This window comes from Oncorhynchus gorbuscha, linkage group LG15 (assembly GCF_021184085.1).
Source record: "Oncorhynchus gorbuscha isolate QuinsamMale2020 ecotype Even-year linkage group LG15, OgorEven_v1.0, whole genome shotgun sequence".
Taxonomy (NCBI): Eukaryota; Metazoa; Chordata; class Actinopteri; order Salmoniformes; family Salmonidae; genus Oncorhynchus; species Oncorhynchus gorbuscha.
The window spans coordinates 74125391-74147201 of record NC_060187.1 but is presented as its reverse complement, the minus strand read 5'-3'; the positions used below and the strand labels follow the sequence as shown (position 1 = coordinate 74147201).

At 41.3% G+C, this 21811-nt stretch overlaps 1 protein-coding gene across 3 annotated transcripts; it reads left to right on the top strand.

Annotated features, from left to right (window-relative positions):
- Positions 1 to 2922: 2922 nt before the first annotated feature.
- LOC123997994 (FXYD domain-containing ion transport regulator 6-like) lies at positions 2923 to 21517 on the top strand. 3 transcript variants are annotated; one of them, XM_046302771.1, is made up of 10 exons: positions 2970 to 3270; positions 14961 to 15017; positions 15188 to 15214; positions 15953 to 15979; positions 17681 to 17701; positions 18163 to 18186; positions 18798 to 18872; positions 20694 to 20730; positions 21002 to 21042; positions 21184 to 21517. In XM_046302771.1, the coding sequence occupies exons 2-10, from the start codon at positions 14966 to 14968 to the stop codon at positions 21192 to 21194; spliced, it is 315 nt and encodes a 104-aa protein (XP_046158727.1). In that variant the 5' UTR covers positions 2970 to 3270; positions 14961 to 14965; the 3' UTR covers positions 21195 to 21517. The 3 variants fall into 3 exon arrangements, with proteins under 3 accessions (XP_046158730.1, XP_046158727.1, XP_046158729.1); XM_046302773.1 differs by lacking the exon at positions 15953 to 15979 and having other exon boundaries at positions 2972 to 3270; XM_046302774.1 differs by lacking the exons at positions 15188 to 15214; positions 15953 to 15979 and having other exon boundaries at positions 2923 to 3270.
- The last annotated feature ends 294 nt before the right edge of the window (positions 21518 to 21811 follow it).

Genomic DNA, 21811 nt, shown 5'->3' with positions numbered 1-21811 from the left:
CGTCCAACTCGTTGAAGAAGAAGAATTCCTCCAGTACGGGGTGAGTAATCGCTGCCCTGATATCAAGAAGCTCTTTTCAGTCATAAGATACGGTGGCAGAAACATTATGTACAAAATACGTTACAAATAATGCAAAGAAAACATACACAGTAGCACAATTGGTTACGGGATCATAAAACGGTAGCCATCTCCTTCGGCACCATTATTATGTCCAACCGGGACATCAGGAGTGATCAGCCGAACGTGAAGAAGACAGTTGACTGCTCAATGGCGTTGCCCATGCTGTCACAAATGCTATAATGGCACAGATACAAAAATGAGTTCCCTATCTATCTCTATGGAAGGAATAGATAGAAAAGGTGTGTGTTCAATTAGTAAGCCTAACGAAGCCAACTGTTGATGAAAGTCAGCAAGTGAAGTTGGAGAGGTGCATCTGTGACAGCCAAAAGTCGGACACTAGCTAGGTTTCCATCTAAAACCTGGCAACAGATTTTCATGGGAATATTCTAAAATCCTCAAAGTAAATGTGCACATTTTTCCACCAGTGGTATGTTTCCAGCAAACTGACATGTTGAGGATAAAAGTCAGTGTGTGATGACACAGTGCACACACTTTTTAGTTTTCATGTACCAAATAAAAATTGAACGTTCAATGTGTTTCCATTGCATTTTCAACTCTACCTATAGTTTTGTCACAAACTGTTGCATGTGCTTACTCTTGGCATGTACACTCTAGCCAACAGCTTGCAGATACAGTGCGGGTAGGTTAGTCTACATGATGAGATTATTGTGGATAAGAGCAAGAATATTGTTATTTGTCAAACGACAGTCAAGCATCAATCATAATGTCACCAGAATAAGACCCCTCAACATTTATTGGAAAGGAGCATAAAGTTCATACTGTGCACTTTCACCACCCTGTGACGTTCATCATTTATTTAATCTGTCGCCTAATAAAGTAATGCTTTCCAGAGTCTTAGTGGGAGGACCACACACCATGTCATCACGACTCCAAATTGACTTCAATGATGATTATTCTTTCAATATTTGCACATAAAGGCATTTCCACCATAATTTCTCACATAATTAAGTTTATTGACACAAACCGATCCCACCATGTCAAACCAACAAATTATGTCGGCATTTGTAAAATTGTTCCGAAACTTCCTGTTTCCATGACAGCTGTCATGATTTATTTTAATAAGGTATGACTTTACTCCCATAAAAACTGGATGGAAATGTGGTTAGTGTCACCAAACTGCATTACACTCAAAATAATTTGAATTCAGATTCTAATCTGGTTGACGACACCAGTTAGCTAGCTAACCAAACCCATTATGATTGATAGCTAACATGCTGGCTAGCTTTACTGCTACATACAAAATAATTGTTTGCAACAATAAGAGTCAAGTTTAATCTTAATGAATGTCTTAAAAACAGTCCAAAACAACATATAAGCCTGTTAGAAAAAAATTATATGATGAAATGTACAGGCAAAATGCAAACCCCCACAGAATCTGTCGAGATCTGGTTACACTTCCGCATCCAGTTGAGCAGTGGCTCTCCCTGACGGAGACATCCTTGAATCCAGCTCAACATCCACTCGAGGGCTCCAAGATAGACTGTATAGTGCACCTGGACAGCCCGCAAGGGGGAGCCTTCGAGTGGATGTTGAACTTTATGCAGAAGTTGAATGTATAGCTCACCTGGACAGCCCCGCCATGGTGAGCCCTTGAGTGTATGTTGAACTGGATACGGAACTTTCGCCTCTAGTTCAACATCCACTTGAGGCTATTACTCAATAACTCGAGGGCTAGGCAGGCTACTCACGGCAGTAGGCCTACATGGAAAAGTCTTGATGTGTGGGATAGCATGTAGCTAACTTTTTAGGGCCCAAGCCAAGTTGGCATAACCTAGAACCAAGCGTAGCCTTTTGTTTTCTTTCCAAGGTTTGTAATTGTATTGTTTTGTTCTAGCCTAATTCCCACTAACCTGGAACTGACTCTGTTCTGTTGCCTCCGTTCGAAACTGCTGGGCCAACCTTACAGCTGCTGGGCCAACCTTACAGCTGCTGGGCCAACCTTACAGCTGCTGGGCCAACCTTACAGCTGCTGGGCCAACCGTACAGCTGCTGGGCCAACCTTACAGCTGCTGGGCCAACCTTACAGCTGCTGGGCCAACCTTACAACTGCTGGGCCAACCTTACAGCTGCTGGGCCAACCGTACAGCTGCTGGGCCAACCTTACAGCTGCTGGGCCAACCTTACAGCTGCTGGGCCAACCTTACAGCTGCTGGGCCAACCTTACAGCTGCTGGGCCAACCTTACAACTGCTGGGCCAACCTTACAACTGCTGGGCCAACCTTACAACTGCTGGGCCAACCTTAGAGATAGAAAAGACCATACCCCACTTTCTGCATGCTTAGGAAATAATTTGACTCCCACTGAATGTTACCTCACTCAGACCTAACATACAGTGCTAAACTTGTTTTGAACTGTGAAATAATTATATGGAAAATAGTCTCAAAATGCCAAATAACTGCGCACATTTTGTATTTGATTAAACAGACTAAACAGGGTAGCCTAAACAGTCGATAGTGGGCGCTATATCTGCACTATTGTCTAGGATTGACGTGCCTTCCCGGTAATACACTCGTGTCCCCCATGGACCGGCTTGTAGTTGCACATACAGCATCATCAAATGTTTGTATAACTAACCCAAGATAGACCACAGACTCTCGTTTCAAATGGGAGCAAATTAATCGTAGTGGGCAGAACAAGCAAGCGTTATAGCATGTATTTTCGTTTTAGGATGGTGCACACCCTAAACTGAACGCGGTGTACAACAAATTGTCCGAAAATGTGAAAATGGTGTTAAAAAAACAAACATCAAAATAGAGTTGGTGGTAAGGTTGTTTACCCCTCAGTAGCAGGGTAATTCTGGAGGGCAGGTTGCATTTCTTCTCAGACCAACCCCCACCCCCCTCCCCCTTCTTTCCCTCGCCAGACGTTCAAATATATCCGACTACGAAAACTTTGCTGGATGTTTCAGGAGAAACATTTCAGGACCAGATTTTCATTAATTTCTGCATTAAGTACGCTCATTAAATCGTGTTTTATCAGTTTTGCAAAAGCGGACTTTTTGTGTCGATAAATTAGAACACTAGAAACATTGTTTCTGAAGGAGCGGAGGCAAGGCAGCGACCTAAGCGTTTTTTATTATTCATCTAATCTCCACAGTCACCTATTTTCCATTAATTGGACTTCTGACAGGTAATTTGTTTTCATTTACCATACATCTTTTACCAAGAGGCAATTTCCCCGTTAAAACATGTGAATAACTAACAACACGTGTTTTAGGGAAGAAAACTGTTTTTGACCTGTGCGCATATAGCTTTAAAGTTTGTATAATTTGCTACATTTATGTAAATAGCCTTGCAAGTAAGCCATGTTTTCCGTTGGTTTAAGAACAATTATTCTATAGAAAGTTCCCCATATCATTACATTTAAACGATTTCTAAATATCTTTGAGAGCACGTGACCGTATATTGTGTATTTATTTATTTCACCTTTACTTTATCAGGGAATCCTACTGAGACCAAGGTATATTTTACAGATGAGTCCTGAATTACCGAAAATACACACATCAAAATATAAATTCACTATTTTTTCAATTTATGGTGAAATGCTTACTTACAAGCCCTTAACCAGCAGTGCAGTTCAAGAAAGAGTTAAAGTATTACCAAATAAAGTTAAAATGTATACAAAACTAACACAATAAAATAGCAATAACTAGGCTATATAGAGGGAATACTGGTGCCGATTCAATGTGCAGGGGTACAGGTTAGTCGAGGTAATTTGTACATGTATGTAGGGGTGAAGTGACTGCATAGATAATGACAGCGAGTAGCAGCAGTGTAAAAACAAATGGAGGGAGGGATGTGTTAATGTAAATAGTTTGGGTGGCCATTTGATTAATTGTTCAGCAGTCTTGTGGCTTGGGGGTAGAAGCTGTTAAGGAGCCTTGTGGTCATAGACTTGGCGCTCCGGTACCGCTTGACCATTTTTTGGGCTTTCCTCTCACACCGCCTGGTATATAGGTCCTGGATGGCAGGAAGCTTTGCCTTACGGCCAGATGCCAAGCAGTTGCCGTACCAGGCAGTGATGCAACCGGTCAGGATGCTTTTGATGGTGCAGCTGTAGAACATTTTGAGGATCTGGGGACCCATGCCAAATCTTTTCAGTCTCCTGAGGGGGGGAAAGGTGTTGTGCCCTCTTCACAACTGTCTTGGTGTGTTTTTTTACACCAGGGAACTTGAAGCTCTCTACCCGCTCCACTACAACCCCGTCGATGTTAATGGGGGCCTGTTCGGCCAGCCTTTTTCTGTAGTCCACAATCAGCTCCTTTGTTTTGCTCACAGTGAGGGAGAGGTTGTTGTCCTGGCACCACACAGCCAGGTTTCTGACCTCCCGATAGGCTGTCTCATCGTTGTCGGCGATCAGACCTACTACTGTTGTGTCGTCAGCAAACTTAGTGATGTTGTTGGAGTCGTGTTTGAACAGGGCGTACAGGAGGGGACTAAGCACGCACCCGTGAGAGGCTCCAGTGTTGAGGATCAGCGTGGCAGACTTGTAGTTGTCTACCCTGACCACCTGGGGGTGGCCCGTCAGGAAGTCCAGGATCCAGTTGCAGAGGGAGGTGTTTAGACCCAGGGTCCTTAGCTTAGTGATGAGCTTTGTGGGCACTATGGTGTTGAATGCTGAGCTGTAGTCAATGAACAGCGTTTTCACATAGGTGTTCCTTTTGTCAAGGTGGGAAAGGGCAGTGTGGAGTACGATTGAGATTGCGTCATCTGTGGATCTATTGGGGTGGTATGCAAATAAAAACATTTTGAAAATCTTCACATATTCAAACAGTCCATTTATAATTTCCAACGGGCTATACATTTTGGTGAGTTTTTTTCTCGCCTGAGTAGCCTCGTAGCCTTCACTGCCAAAAATAAAATGAAACTATCTAGTGTTCAGCAGAATAACAACACAATTTCAAATACAGCTAGCCTAGTCAAATAATTAACATCCAATCACGTTAACCGTTACTCTCTTGTGGGAATTCCACTAACGGTCCGTATGTAGCCAAACGCAGCTGCTGCTCATTCCGTTTGCTCAAAAATGGATAAATGTTTTTAAAAAGTAAGGCCTTGTCCATGGAGACACATACCAGCTCTACTGGTAGTACTGCTACAACCAGCAGTACTACACCTGCACCTGTCGATGACACAAGTTGTCCTACTTCCACAAGCACATCCAATGATAACACCAGTAATTCTACATTTGTTGTTAACCCAGCTACCATGGACGCTGACAGTTGTGAATCTGATGCAGCCTGGGAAAGTACCGAACAACAGACAGGGACATTGGACCATCAAGAGGCGCAAATATTAAATATGATGAGAACTACATTGATTTGGGGTTCACTTATATTGGGAGTAGTGCTTTTCCTCTGCCACAGTGTATTAAAAGTACTATCTCACAACTCAACGAAACAGGCATTTAGAAACAAAACATGCCAATTTGAAAAATAAGCCAAGGGAGTTTTTTGAGCGAGAATAAAGATGACTTTCGATTAGTAAGACATGTATATAAGCAACAGATACCATTAATAAGAAGGGGCTAGAAGCGTCGTATATGGTGAGCTACTGAGTGGCTAGGGCAGGCAAGCCCCATACTATTGTGGAGGACTTCATTATTCCTGCTGCCACGGATATGGCTGGCACAATGCTGGGGGGAAAGGCCCAAAAAACTATACAGACAATTGCTTCATCAAACGGCACTGTTTCACGACGCATCAGTGACATGGCAGGAGATGTTTTAAAACAATTACTGCTTCACATACAAGCCATATCTGCGGCAGTGTCCGCGTTACTGCTGTATGAGTCAACAGACGTGGCGGGCCTGGCACAGCTTTTGGTATTTGTCTATTACGTTTATGGGGGGGTCAATTAAGGAAGATATCCTCTTCTGCAAATCACTGGAAAACAGGGCAACGGGAGAGGATATTTTTTAAGTATTGGACAGATTTGTGACATCAAATGTTCTTTGGTGGTCAAGATATGTTGGTATTTGTACTGATGGTGCAAAAGCCATGACAGGGAGACATGGTGGAGTGGTAACGCGCATGCAAGCAGTTGCTCTCAACGCCACTTGGGTACACTGCAGCATCCATTGAGAGGCTCTTGCTGCCAAGGGAATGCCTGACAGCTTGAAATACGTTTTGCACACTACAGTGAAAATGGTTAACTTTGTTCAAGCAAGGCCCCTGAACTCTTGTCCATTATCTGCACTATGCAATGATATGGGCAGCGACCATGTAGCACTTTTACAACATGCAGAAGTGCGCTGGTTATCAAGTGGCAAAGTATTGACACAAGCTTAAAGTTCTCTTTACTGACCATAATTATCTCTTGTCTGACCGCTTGCATGATGACGGAGTTTCTCACACGGCTGGCCTATCTGGGTGATGTTTTTTCTCGTCTGTATGATCTGAATCTAGGATTACAGGGACTCTCCACAACTATATTCAATATGCGGGACAAAATTGAGGCTATGATTAAGAGGTTGGAGCTCTTCTCTGTCTGTATTAACAATAACAACACACAGGTCTTTCCATTCTGTGCTTCCTTTGTGGCAACAGTTTGGGGAATGCTCTTTCCTGTTTCAGCATGACAATGCCCCCGTGCACAAAGTGAAGTCCATACAGAAATTGTTTGTTGAGATCAGTGTGGAAGAACTTGACTGGCCTGCACAGAGCCCTGACCTCAACCCCATCGAACACCCTTGGGATGAATTGAAACTCTGACTGCGAGCCAGGCCTAATTGCCCAAAATCTATGCCCGACCTCACTAATGCTTTTGTGGCTGAGTGAAAGCAAGTCCCCGCAGCAATGTTCCAGCATTTAGTGGAAAGCCTTCCCAGAAGAGTGGAGGCTGTTATAGCAGCAAAGGGGGAGCCAACACCCTATTAATTCCCATGATTTTGGACTGAGATGTTCAAAGAGCAGATGTCCACATACCTTTGGTCATGTAGTGTATAATATTTGAGGTAAACATAATTTCAAACCTTGCTTAAATTTATATATGGTCACATATCTCTTCATTATGCGTGGGAATACTTTGGATGAGATTTACAAAATTAAAATCACTTGGAGCTGATTTGCTTTAGTTTTTACAGTATTTTATGTCCAATAAAACTAATTTTAAATACTTTTTCTTCTTTGCTCAGAAAACTTGGGTGGTCAAATAAAATCACCCGCGAGCCAAATTCAGTCGCAGGCCACCAGTTGTCGTAGGCCTGCTGTGCCATAACTTTTCAAAACTGACTGGCTTAACAGTTTCAGTGGTTGTAGTAGGTAGGTCTACTTTTCTTACTTTGTATTTGTCCTTTTCAGTTCAGGCAAAGTGCAATAACCTCACAACTCTCTAGGCATGAGAAGTGGCTAATGGGCTAGATGAAAACCATGACTGGGGTTAAAAGTATTTTCTAAGAATAACTTAGTTTAAACTTTGTTTACTTGAGGGTGAGCCTAGTCTACTTTAAAGTAGAATGCTGTAACAAACATGATTATTGGCCTTTGCTATAACTCTTGCAGCATTTGGCAGATTAAGATATTGATTGGCAGTCCTTTGTTGTTAGTCCTGTTCTTAAGCCCTGGTTTGACTGTTTCAAACCCTGTATCTCTCTAAACCATGCCACACTGCTCCAACTCAGAGACCATAAGTATGAATAGTTATAGTCGCCGTATGGGAACAGCTTTTCTATGCCTTGGGCTAGGGATGGAACAGATAGGGTCTGTGCCAAAAGATGGGGTCTGATCAGAGTCATTGGGGCTAATCGTTTTAATGGCTATGTCAAATGATTATGTTAACTACAGTGACGGCTATCTGATGCCCATTACTGTATGGTATTTCTTCATACGGAAATCTACATAATGTATAGTATGAGTTCTGTCACCTCATCTGCTGCCGGAGTAGTTCTTAATTATAATATTTCAGTTGTACAGAAGTCCCGAGGACATTGACTTAATCTGACAGGTGATGTAATGAATACATAATTAGATATATAATATGGCTAATTTGTATGTTCACCGTTCAATTCTTCCAAAATCGCACAATCATGTTCTGCACATGAATCAAATATACTCACAGTTCCCTAGAGATCAGTGTCAGGTGAGTACATTCTTCTGCAGCACTCCAACAAACAAGATTTTGTTTAAAGAAACATTTAGGCTTATCTGCTGTCTGTAACAAAACTCAGGACACTTTCTGCCCAGGGTGCCAATGCCTCCACAAACAACACTCCAGGCTGGGAGTTTGGTTTAAGAGCCACGGCCAGTTAACACTTGATGTGAAAATCTAGAAGGGCTTGGAGGAACATCTGTAGAAAGAATGGCCTATGTGTGAAAAACAAACTGTAGCGGTATGCGGCATACCGTCGTGAGCAGTGACTGCACATTCCAGCTGAGAAAAAAAACTGCTGAGTTACAGTGCCTTCAAAAAGTATTCACACCCCTTGACATTTTCCAAATGTTGTTGTTACAGCCTGCATTTCAATTGGATGAAACTTAGATTTAATGATATAATGTCAGTGGAATTATGTTTTTCTAAAAATAAAAAATAAATATAAAAGATTCAAAGAAATTAATAAAAGATGAAAAGCGGAAATGTCTTGAGTCAATAATTATTCAACTGCTTTGTTATGGCAAGCCTAAATAAGTTCAGGAGTGTAAAATGTGCTTAACAAGTTGCATGGACTCACTCTGTGTGTAATAATAGTGTTTAACATGATTTTTTTAATGTCAACCTCCTCTCTCTAACCCACACATACAATAATCTGTAAAGTCCCTCAGTCGCTGGGAGTGAATATCAAACACAGATTCAAACACAAAGACCAGGGAAGTTTTCCAATGCCTCGCAAAGAAGGGCATCTATTGGTAGATGGGTCAAAACATTTCTAAATAAATTAAAAGCAGATGATGAATATCCCTTTGAGCACGGTGAAGTTATTTATTACACTTTGGATGGTGTATCAATACACCCAGTCACTACAAAGATGCAGGTGTCGTTCCAACTCAGGAAGGAAACCGCTCAGGGATTTCACCATGAGGCCAGTAGTGACTTTAAAACAGTTACAGAGCTTAATGGCTGTGATACAGTAGGGGAGAACTGGGGATGGATCAACATCATTGTGGTTATTCCACAATATTAACCTAATTGACAGTGAAAAGAAGGAAGCCTGTACAGAATAAACATGTTCCAAAACATAATCCTGTTTGCAACAAGGCACTAAAGTAATACAGCAAAGAATGTGGCAAAGCATTTCACTTTTTGTCATGAATACAACATGTTATGTTTGGGGCAAATCCAATACAGCACATTACTGAATACCACTCTCTATATTTTCAAGCATAATGGTGGCTGTATCATGTTATGGGTATGCTTATAATCGTTTAGGACTAGGGAGCTTTAAAGGATAAAAAATTAATGGAATGGAGCAAAGCACAGGCAAAATTCTAGTGGAAACCTGGTTGTCTGCTTTACACCAGACACTGGGCGATGAATTCAGCTTTCAGCAAAACGGTAACCTAAAACACAAGGCCAAATCTACACTGGAGTTGCTTACCTAGAAGAAAGTATATGTTCCTGAGTGGCCAAGTTACAGTTTTGACTTAAATCTACTTGAAAATCTATGGCAAGACCTGAAAATGGTTGTCTAGCCATAACCAACAACCAATTGGACAGAGCTTGAAGAATGTTGAAAATAATATTGGGCAAATGTTGTACAATCCAGATGCAGATAACTCTTAGATATGTACTGAGAAAGACACTCAGCTGTAATTGCTGTGAATGGTGATTCTAACATTTATTGAGTTAGGGGTTTGAATACTTACCTAATCAAGATATAATAGTAATTTATTTCACAATTATTATTTTTTTTACAAATGTTATAATTTGTCTTCCACTTTGACATTACATAGTATTTTGTGTAGATCGTTGACAACACATTACAATTAAATAAATGTTAACCCCACTTTGTAACTTAACAAAATGCAGAAAAAGTAAAGTGGTGTAAATACTTTCTGAAGGCACTGTATGTCTTTAACCCACTGACCAAATATCAAGTGCAACTCAACCCGGGTCTGTCTTCCCTGCACCCCAATACTGCCAGGTCAGGACACCCATGTTCTACGGTGCAGAGACTGAAATAGCCCCCTCTTCCCTTACCCCGAGTCAGGAGCTAAAAACATAACCAGTTCTCCCATGATCTCTTTAAGTCTCGCAGCAACAGACCATGGCCTCCATAGCAGGTCAGCTATAAGATCACAAGATGTTGGGATTATTTGAACGCGTCACCTCAATGTTTAATTCCTCCCCACGGTCAGGGGCACAAACAAGGAATGTGAAGTCAAGAATAACTCTATAGATGTACCTTTCCCCTGTAGTTTCATTTCTTGAGAGAGATGGGTGTGATTTCAAGAACAGTGCTTTCTTTGATAGTGAAGTGTTAAAGTTGCAGGGTGTTGTGACTAGCTCTGCTGGTCCCCTCCGATACAAAGCTGTATGTGTTCAGTAACAAGGCTGATGTTAAACCACTGGGATCTGCACCTATTTCTCCCACAACCAGACCTGTCAGACACTGGTGGTGGGAGAACTTCAACACTCCTCTGGCCAGGACAACTGAATCCTACAGACAAAGAACCATATATGTGACATTTAAAAAATGTACAAAAAGAGATACATGAAAAATCATTATTGGACACCCTTTTTCAATAGTGAACCGGTTTCACAAGCTTTCCACGCTCGAATTAACCATCATTTTAAATTTAAAGATAGGCTCTCGTGGAATAACCGTTTATGTGCACCACTCAGAATGGACGGACAAGCGCACAACCTTTCTGTTGCTGATGAAAATCGCCGAAATCTGGGAAAGAAACGTAAAACTAAACTAAAAGAATGGAAAGACAGGCAAATGAAGATCTGGATGCGGAAAAACCCTATACAAATCGTAAGGGTCAAGAAAAAACTGGGTAAAGCTGTCCAAAAGAGGTATGTGGAAGAACCGTATATTAAACAATCAAGCTAGCTAGCTATAGAGTATAGTAACTAACGTATGTTCTGGGTTGTCTCATTTGTAACTAGAGAAAACATATTAGCTAAAGTTCGTTGGCTACTAACTTATACATTATCATTACAAATGTTATTGCTAGATTATAGAAGAAACATAGCTAGCTACTTTTTCTCCATCCACCGGATGATTCGACATGGCTACAGTAGCTAGCTAGTTATATGTAACACTGTATCCTACAGGGATTGCACACTGGGGGGTCCATTGAGGTGGCAAGCTGCATGTTGAAGTGGGTGAAGACGGAATTTACGCCACTCACCAAACCAGAGGTGCGCAAGTTGATCATCTTCAGTGACAGATGCTGTGGGCAGAATAACAACTGGCGGATGCTCAATCTGATGTCGATGCTCGTCTCTATGGGTTACTCTATCCAAGTTGAGCAGAAGTTCATGGTCTCTGGTCATTCTTTTCTTCCTTGTGATGGATCTTTTGCCACCATCGAGAAGAGGTGTCAGTCCTTCATACACCTGATGATGTTTCAAAGATGATAGTTGATGCAAAACCATTTAAGGCGATGAGGATGCAATGTGAAGTCTTCAGGCACGTCCCAGATTCTGTCCTCAAGCGACCAGCTGGACTACAGACCACCTCAGTGAGGTGGTTAAAAGTCACCGGTATTGCACAGAGAATAGTTTTCCAACATCCCATCAACATGCAACATGTTGTTCTAACAATAAAATATCCTAATGCTTGACTGTGAAAGTTGTTTGTTGATGTCAGGAACTTAAAATGTTTCTGTTCTAATTTCAGGTGAGGATCCTTGGAATCTGTACGCCAGACAGAGCCACAGTCTATTTGAGGGATGGAAATCGTGACTGATCTCCAAACCAAAACAAGGAGCTACACCTCAACCTCCCTATTTTGCAAGCCACTACCGTAGAGCATATGAGAGTCCTCTGCCCATCAAAAAAAACAAGTACCAAGATCTGATGACCTGCTCAACTACTTGCCAGCTGCTGCACGCTCTTTTTATAAATCACTGCAGAGTGAATCATTTGTTGTTAAACCAAGCTACATAATTAAGTTTTTTTTCTGTGAGTTTATGATCCCCTGAACATGTATAGTATGTTGAATCTGAATACATTTCAGAAGACATGTCACCCCTATTGTAGGAAATTAAATGTGTTTTCTATGTGAGTCAATTTGTGTATGATTTGAACCAGCACAATATATTGAATTAATTGAATTTTAAAATGTTCCTCGTGTAGAAAATGTTATGTACAATGTGTTATGTTGAGAATGATTTTGTGTGTGATCATTTGAACCTTTTTTAATCTGGATGAATTAAAAACAAATAAGTCATCACACACAGTATGTGAGTGTTCATTTGATCTTGATTCCCTTCTTTTATTCATTACAATATGCAGTACGTCTCTGTCACCACATTTAGCATGAACTCCAAGCAGTTGATACTTATTTACTGCCGTCACCTCGGTACAGAAGGACATGTCTTGCCTTTAGCATGCATGGGTTTAACGCAATTCACAATTTAATTGCTGATCATAGTGTTAAACGCAAAGAGAATGGTTTTCTGAATGTTATGTAATATTGACCTTAGTTGACCTGCATAATGGACATGCATATTGGCACATCACATTGATCCATATTTGATATGTACAAGTTGTGCTTGTTTTGATTTGAATTCATTTAATTGTATTCTATTTTTGTAGTTATTCTATGGTATGTTCACATTTGAGGGCTTCATTTTAAATTTGACTATTTCATGACTCAACTTTTAAGAAAAGTCATCAGTGCTATAGTTGATAGACCACCTCTAAATGAACCTCCATACAAATGAATTAACTACATATTGCATTTAAGTTATTTACATGAAGGGCATCTGTACTTGAAAGTACTTAAAACATATCAGGTGTTAAAAAAGGACATCTTACAAGAGTCATGCAAAATGTCACATATACTGTTCTTCCACAAACTGAAATCATCACTGGAGATATACTGTTCTTCCACAAACTGAGATCATCACTGGAGATATACTGTTCTTCCACAAACTGAGATCATCACTGGAGATATACTGTTCTTCCACAAACTGAGATCATCACTGGAGATATACTGTTCTTCCACAAACTGAAATCATCATTGGAGATAAACTGTTCTTCCACAAACTGAGATCATCACTGGAGATATACTGTTCTTCCACAAACTGAGATCATCATTGGAGATATACTGTTCTTCCACAAACTGAGATCATCACTGGAGATATACTGTTCTTCCACAAACTGAGATCATCACTGGAGATATACTGTTCTTCCACAAACTGAAATCATCACTGGAGATATACTGTTCTTCCACAAACTGAAATCATCACTGGAGATATACTGTTCTTCCACAAACTGAAATCATCACTGGAGATATACTGTTCTTCCACAAACTGAAATCATCACTGGAGATATACTGTTCTTCCACAAACTGAAATCATCACTGGAGATATACTGTTCTTCCACAAACTGAAATCATCACCGGAGATATACTGTTCTTCCACAAACTGAAATCATCACCGGAGATATACTGTTCTTCCACAAACTGAGATCATCACTGGAGATATACTGTTCTTCCACAAACTGAAATCATCACTGGAGATATACTGTTCTTCCACAAACTGAAATCATCACTGGAGATATACTGTTCTTCCACAAACTGAAATCATCACCGGAGTTCTTCCACAAACTGAAATCATCACTGGAGATATACTGTTCTTCCACAAACTGAAATCATCACTGGAGATATACTGTTCTTCCACAAACTGAAATCATCACTGGAGATATACTGTTCTTCCACAAACTGAAATCATCACTGGAGATATACTGTTCTTCCACAAACTGAAATCATCACTGGAGATATACTGTTCTTCCACAAACTGAAATCATCACAAACTGGAGATATACTGTTCTTCCACAAACTGAAATCATCGGAGATATACTGTTCTTCCACAAACTGAGATCATCACTGGAGATATACTGTTCTTCCACAAACTGAAATCATCACCGGAGATATACTGTTCTTCCACAAACTGAGATCATCACTGGAGATATACTGTTCTTCCACAAACTGAAATCATCATTGGAGATATACTGTTCTTCCACAAACTGAGATCATCACTGGAGATATACTGTTCTTCCACAAACTGAAATCATCATTGGAGATATACTGTTCTTCCACAAACTGAAATCATCATTGGAGATATACTGTTCTTCCACAAACTGAGATCATCACTGGAGATATACTGTTCTTCCACAAACTGAGATCATCACTGGAGATATACTGTTCTTCCACAAACTGAAATCATCATTGGAGATATACTGTTCTTCCACAAACTGAAATCATCATTGGAGATATACTGTTCTTCCACAAACTGAGATCATCATTGGAGATATACTGTTCTTCCACATTCTAAAAATTAAAACGGCAATAACAAAATGATTTTTTGAAATAACAAAAAAATATCAATTGTTGTTGGAAGATATGGGTATGGTGAATTATTTGTCAACCATAAAACACCTAATGTGGTACACACAATTAATAATATAAAAATAACTTAAAATGGAAAAATTGTCACATATATGGTTCTTCATCTGTAGGATTCAACTGTGTAAGCCTGTTATGTTTCCTCATTATGAGCCCAGAAGTCTTTCCATTACGTTATGCTTGAAATATGTAATTGTCATGTATCAACTTGAGTCCCCCCAGGGGATTGAACTTGGTTCTCAAATAAAGTATTTGCTTTCGGTCTTGTCATGTTTCTGGTGGTTGTTTCCCTTTGTCTCCAGGTGACATGGATCTCTCTCTGTTGGTGGCATTCTGCTCCTGTGTTCCTCCTGCTTTGGGTGAGCTTTTTTCCTTTCACTCTTTTTCTTGTTTGAGCTTCTCTCTCAAATACTTGACCCCAGCACTTGAATGGTGACTGAGGAGCGTTCACAGTGTGGTTGAGGGAAGTGTAATGTTTTATTCAGAGTGCCGGTGATTAAAGAATGAGCTGGTCTGTCTGTACTAACAGGGTCAGGATTTGGCAGGGAGATGCCAGGTAAGTTTGCAGTGCATATTGGATGCCTCAGTTGTGTTAAAGGAATGAGAAATGCAGTCTGTCTGCCTTGGAATGGACACAGTATGCATGGCCATCTTTGTTGTTGGCTTATCAGTTGCCCTAGAGCAGTGTTTCCCAGCTCCAGTCCTCGAATAACCCCTTGTTTTTTACAGTACACATTTGTACTGTAGCCCTGGACTAACAAACCTGATTCAACTTGTCAACTAATCATTGAATCCTCGATGAGTTGAATTTGGTGTTTTTGTCCGGGGCTTCAAGACAGCCATACTCTAGAACAGGGTTTCCCAACTCTCTCCGCTGCCCCACCCCCCACCAGACATTTCACACTTTTGTTTTAACCCTAAATGGGCACACCTTATTCAATTAGTCAAAGGCTTGATGATTAGTTGACTAGATTAGTTGACGAACCAGGTGTGCCCATTTAGGGTTAAAACAAAAGTGTGAAATGTCTGGTGGGGGGGAAACCTGTCCTAGAGTATGGCTGTCTGTAGAGAAACTGGAAAGGTCATTCACAATGCAGTGTTTTTCAGCAGAGTTAGGAAGGGGGTGTTCCTGGGGCATATATATTTGATTTATTATTTTACAGTGTTAGCCAATGCATGTAGGGGAGACACTGCAGTGTGATAAAGGAAAGTTTGTAGTGTCATATTTTAGAACTTGTAGTGTCTTAAGAGTGCCAGTGATTTAAAGAATGAACTGGTCTGTCTATACTAACAGGGTCATCTATAGGCAGGGACATGTCAGGTAAGTTTGTTTTATTGGATACCTCAGTGTTGTCATAAAGGAATGAGAAACACGGTGTCTGTTTTGGAATGGGCACTATGAATGCACAGCCATATTTGTTATTGTCTGGTCAGTTGCACTAGAGAAGCTTTTCATCAAACTCAGTCTGGGGGTCTCCCCTGGGTGCACATTTTGGTGCACTACACAGCTGATTGAAATATCTCCTCATTGGGGTGTCAGGAAACTCTGCCATAGAGCACATGTGTCGAACTCATTTCATGGAGGGCCGAGTGTCTGTGGGTTTTCACTCAACTCTAATTAGTTAAGAACTCCCCTCGCCTGGTTGTCTAGGTCTTTAATTGAAAGGAAAAAGCAAAGACCAGCAGACACTAGGCCCTCCATAGATTGGGTTTGATACCCCTGCCCTAGAGTATGACCAGCTTTGCTCTGTCTGTACTTACATATTGCACAACTATATTTATTTAAATACTATTGTGTAAGGATTTCAAGTTATGATTAAATCCAGTTCATTTGAAATGGGCTCATCGAGACTGGTGTAAGAAAGAGCCTTTGCTTTCCTGGCCAGGATTAGCCTTTTTCTCATGTGAAGGATTTTAGTAATCGGTCATTTGGTGTGCAGCCAAGCCTCCCATATTGCAGTAGCATGTGGTGCTAGGCAGTCCTACACTGCACTTTGGGTTGTGTTGTGCTGACTTGTTCCTGAGCAGATTGTGCTACATTAGTAGTTTTTCTCCACAGTCAACAGGGTGATTTGGGCAGGATATGAGTTCCCCTGGTAATGGAGAGGAATGACACCAAACGGAAGTGGTTGTCGGACATTAGGCTTATCTACTGCACCATAAAAAGCCCTGCTGACTCTGGTTGTCATTGTATGACATCCTTTAGAAGAGAATTTAAATGTCAGCCGATACAAGATGAGCCAATCAGAGGAGCATTTCGTTGTTAGAGAGCTGAGCAGTGATTAATGTAATACACTTTGGAACTTTCTAGAAGTGGTTCTATTACTTCTGTACTAAACAAAGCAGGAGTCATTTATTTGTTGTTTGGTGATCCAGATAGTGTGACATCCATGTGATTTAGATTCTTAATCTAAATGGTATTGTGAGGACCGATGTGACATTTGGTTGATTCTCAAACAGTTACTCGCTCTACGTGCGCGTGCACACAGTGAAGTCTGCTTTATAACAGCACCTACCTGAGCTGACATGGGTCACTGGCCTTAGGAAATGACTGCAGAGTGGGGATGGTTAGTAATGCATCAGGACTCTGGTGTCTTGCATCATTGTAGCATTAGCATTTCTACTGCTTTCAACAGAGCTGCTTATGGTACACTGCATTTTGCTGCTTCTCCTTTACTGTTATAAGGAGGGAGCCACCTGAGTGTTGCCAGGTTGTATTTAAAAGCATGCACTGTGTATCGCATCACCCAGTGGTGTAATCTGTAAGTGCATGCCCCTTTCCTAAACTTTCAGTACAAGTGGACAATTTCATTTTTTTTAAGCATAGAACACAACCAGTCTTTACTATCATGTGTACAGTAGTCACTATTGACATTCAACGTACACCTCTGGAACACTTGACTACAGTTCTGAAAGTCAACAGAGCCTCAAACCAGTTATGAAAGCTTCGTAGTTCACACCAAGCACACAGTCGGAGCTGATGCCTGTCAATCACTAATGCTTTCGGTCTTTTGTTTTCCAGCATTGACGATGGATGAAAAAGGTAACATTTTCTTGTTTCAAATGAACATTATTGTACCAATTGTATTTCACTTTAAAGAGCATGTTGGCAGAGTTAAATCACAGTTTTTGGTCACTCAGCTTTTTCACTCCAGTTACACTCAACCCCGTTGACGTTTTGAATTAGTTTAGCTCCAAACATGGTGTGTAAGTTTCTATTGAAAGGGACCACTATGAATGCGTGTGATTTTAAAGGAGATGTAATTCCCACTAGGGACACAATGTTTTAGAAGTCTCCCAGTGGATCCCTTACAATGCATTCCATCTGGCCTCATGGGCAGCTCTGTCTACAATCTGCTTTGGCTGGCGATGGGACAAGTGGTCTAATGTCCTTTTTTTTAATACTATAGCTGCAATTTCAATGGAGATTGAATAACTGTGAATAATAACATTCTACAAAATGCGGTCCCTCACTGAATGTATCTGGTTTTCATGTATTCCCAGACTATGACGCTGCGTTTCACTACGGTGAGTGGGGGATGGATCGTCATGGACTAACTCCACTGGGGGCAAACGTGACACTTCTCAGGGAATATCAGGGAGGTCAAGACGGGCTCGTGTTTTCCCTCCATTTTTCCAGGAGCGTCGGAAAACATTGACCCTTCGGGCCACGCTTCCGGAGTTCAACTGGCAAACCGTTCTAGTCCCTCCCACTCTGCTGTAGTCTCATTTCTAAACACATCACAACCATAATAGAGATTCTGTCATCAAACCTGTTCATTGCTCTATCCTATCTTCAGTAGGTCTATGCATTCAGACACATTATAGGATATATCCAGCTCTTACAGTGAATAGCCTTCCATGTTTGAGGCAGTAATATTAATCAGAATATAGATATCTATAGATGTGAACCTGATGGATTCATCAATCGTGGCATATACAGTAGGCACATGTTTGAATTGTCTCAGGAATGTGATTGATTGTCATAATTGCATAGCTTTGCTATGCTGTATCCACCCTAAGAATGTACAGTGCATATGCATGTACTGAATTAGATGTTTTAAGTTACACTGTGCTGTGCACATATTCTGCAGTAGTGGGCCTTAGTGTGTAGGGATAAAAATGTATTTCTGTTTCAGACTATGAATCTCTGAGGATCGGTGGACTGATCTTCGCTGTGGTACTGTTTGTCATGGGCATTGTCCTCATCGTCAGTAAGTCTGTCGGCCCAACACCATTTGAAGTATTACACTTCCATTGAAATAAAATGTGATTAGTCCCATAAGTTTATTTCTACTGTACCAATCTCATTCCATATTATTGTAGATCTGCACTGTTCAACATGTTGATCCATTGGACAGCCCCTCTTTACCAGTCCAGTCCTTATATTTTTATTTAATTGAACCTTTATTTTACTAGGCAAGTCAGTTAAGAACAAATTCTTATTTTCAATGACTGCCTAGGAACAGTGGGTTAACTGCCTGTTCAGGGGCAGAACGATTTTGTACCTTGTCAGCTCAGGGATTTGAACTTGCAACCTTTCGGTTACTAGTCCAATGCTCTAACCACTAGGCTACCCTGCCACCCCATAAACAAGCCTGGGCTCAGTTACTTGCTGGCATGCCGGCCAACATGCCTTGCACAACGCCCAGGACACCCAACACCTCTCTACCCTGTAGACATCTTCAAATCTAGGGCACTGACTAAAACTGGCCTGAACACTATGCAGCCTTGTCCCCTCCCTCCTTATCTCCTGCCCTTGCCCTCATCCACCCCATCCCAGGCATAGCTGGAGACCTCCACCCACCCTAACTCTGACTCCAGGCATCCATTACATTAATCAGCCCATACATTAGTCATAGATATCACAGGGGACAGAGGGAATGCCCCCTCCTGCTACTGCACATGTGCAAAGAGAAGGCTTTGGGTCTTTAGTGTTCTGTCCAAGCTGTACAAATAATCATTTAGAATAATCAAGCAGTTTGTATATGTTTTACTGGATAGGGTCTTGTAAAATTATGTAATATTCCAACTTCTATACACATCAATTACTGAAGTATCTTCATTCCAGTGCTAGTTTAGCAGGCGGTATCTTCATTCCAGTGCTAGTTTAGCAGGCGGTATCTTCATTCCAGTGCTAGTTTAGCGGGCGGTATCTTCATTCCAGGGCTAATTCAGCAGGCGGTATCTTCATTCCAGTGTTAGTTTAGCAGGTGGTATCTTCATTCCAGTGCTAGTTTAGCAGGCGGTATCTTCATTCCAGTGCTAGTTTAGCAGGCGGTATCTTCATTCCAGTGCTAGTTTAGCAGGCGGTATCTTCATTCCAGTGCTAGTTTAGCAGGCGGTATCTTCATTCCAGTGCTAGTTTAGCAGGCTGTATCTTCATTCCAGTGCTAGTTTAGCAGGCGGTATCTTCATTCCAGTGCTAGTTTAGCAGGCGGTATCTTCATTCCAGTGCTAGTTTAGCAGGCGGCATCTTCATTCCAGTGCTAGTTTAGCAGGCGGCATCTTCATTCCAGTGCTAGTTTAGCAGGCGGTATCTTCATTCCAGTGCTAGTTTAGCAGGCGGTATCTTCATTCCAGTGCTAGTTTAGCAGGCGGCATCTTCATTTCAGTGCTAGTTTAGCAGGCGGCATCTTCATTCCAGTGCTAGTTTAGCAGGCGGCATCTTCATTCCAGTGCTAGTTTAGCAGGCGGCATCTTCATTTCAGTGCTAGTTTAGCAGGCGGCATCTTCATTCCAGTGCTAGTTTAGCAGGCGGCATCTTCATTCCAGGGCTAGTTTAGCAGACGGCATCTTCATTCCAGGGCTAGGTTAGCAGGCGGTATCTTCATTCCAGTGCTAGTTTAGCAGGCGGTATCTTCATTCCAGTGCTAGTTTAGCAGGCGGTATCGTCATTCCAGTGCTAGTTTAGCAGGCATGTGTCATTGACATCTAGGATGGAGAGAGTCCTGTCAACTCAAGCTATCCTCAGAGTATATCAGCTTTCCATCATAGTAGCTATTTCACACTAATTTCTCTCGCTCTCTCTGCAGGCCGGAAATGCCCATGTAAATCAAGTCCGAAGTCACGGTAAGTTGGGCAAAGAAGAGCTAGTGTTGATTAAACATGGCAGAGAAGACCTTGACTGAGTTCATTGTAAGGCTATTAAAGTGTTATCTCTAGACTCTTAATGAGAGGAGCTTTTAGAATATTCTTAACAGTTAGAAGCTTCAGTACTCGGTTTGATCTTTAATACATTTCCCCCCTATGTTTTAGGGTTTAGATGGCTTGGTTTGGTACTGTATACTTTTTAATCACTGGCCAAGTGGTGGTTTACCTGTTTCCCATGTTCATTTCTCAGGCCTGCTGGAGTACCTGAGGCAGAGGCAGGGGCTGTGACAAGTAAAAATCATCTATCATTGTTTTCATTTCCATGTTGGACTTTATCAAATGTCTGATTTGTGTATATCATTTGTATTTATGAAACCAATACATCTCATCATGACACCTATACATCTCATCATGACACCTATCTGCTCTCAGGTCCCAAGTGATGTGAAGTCTCGCCACCAGGCGGCAGCATCGGACTGTGGAGTGCTACTATGGCCGTCTCCCAGAGCACGAGGCTCCTTTTTTTAAATTCCATCCTGCTGATATGTTCTCTTGGCATCTTTTTTTGCTTTTCTCTTTTTTTCTATATGAATGAATCTACAGCGACATTATTTTGAGGACAAAATTGGTTGATGCAGTAGGGTTGTTTTAATTGTAGGCTATAATTACACCTGTCATACGTGATAGACACATTAACAAGCGATATTGACTGACTATTTTAAATTGTAATATTTCCACACTGAAATAAAGTGATGTACATGGGTAATTGTGTATTGTGTTCCAACTTTTCCCACTGTCAATCACTGGCACGGTCTCGTCCCAGTAGCGCAGTTCTAATGGTTTTGCAGCACACCTCTTTTGCTGACGTTGCACCTTTCTGCAGGCAATGGTAGACAAAATCATTCAACCTCCTAACAAGTGCCGCAACATCAACCATGCTGTAGCCTATTGTTTAGAACCATTGTTGCATGCTAATCTGTGGCCTATCGTTTTATAATGAAAGTAACTCTATTGATATATTCTTGGCCAAAGGAGGTCTAGCTGCAGGATGGATGAGGGA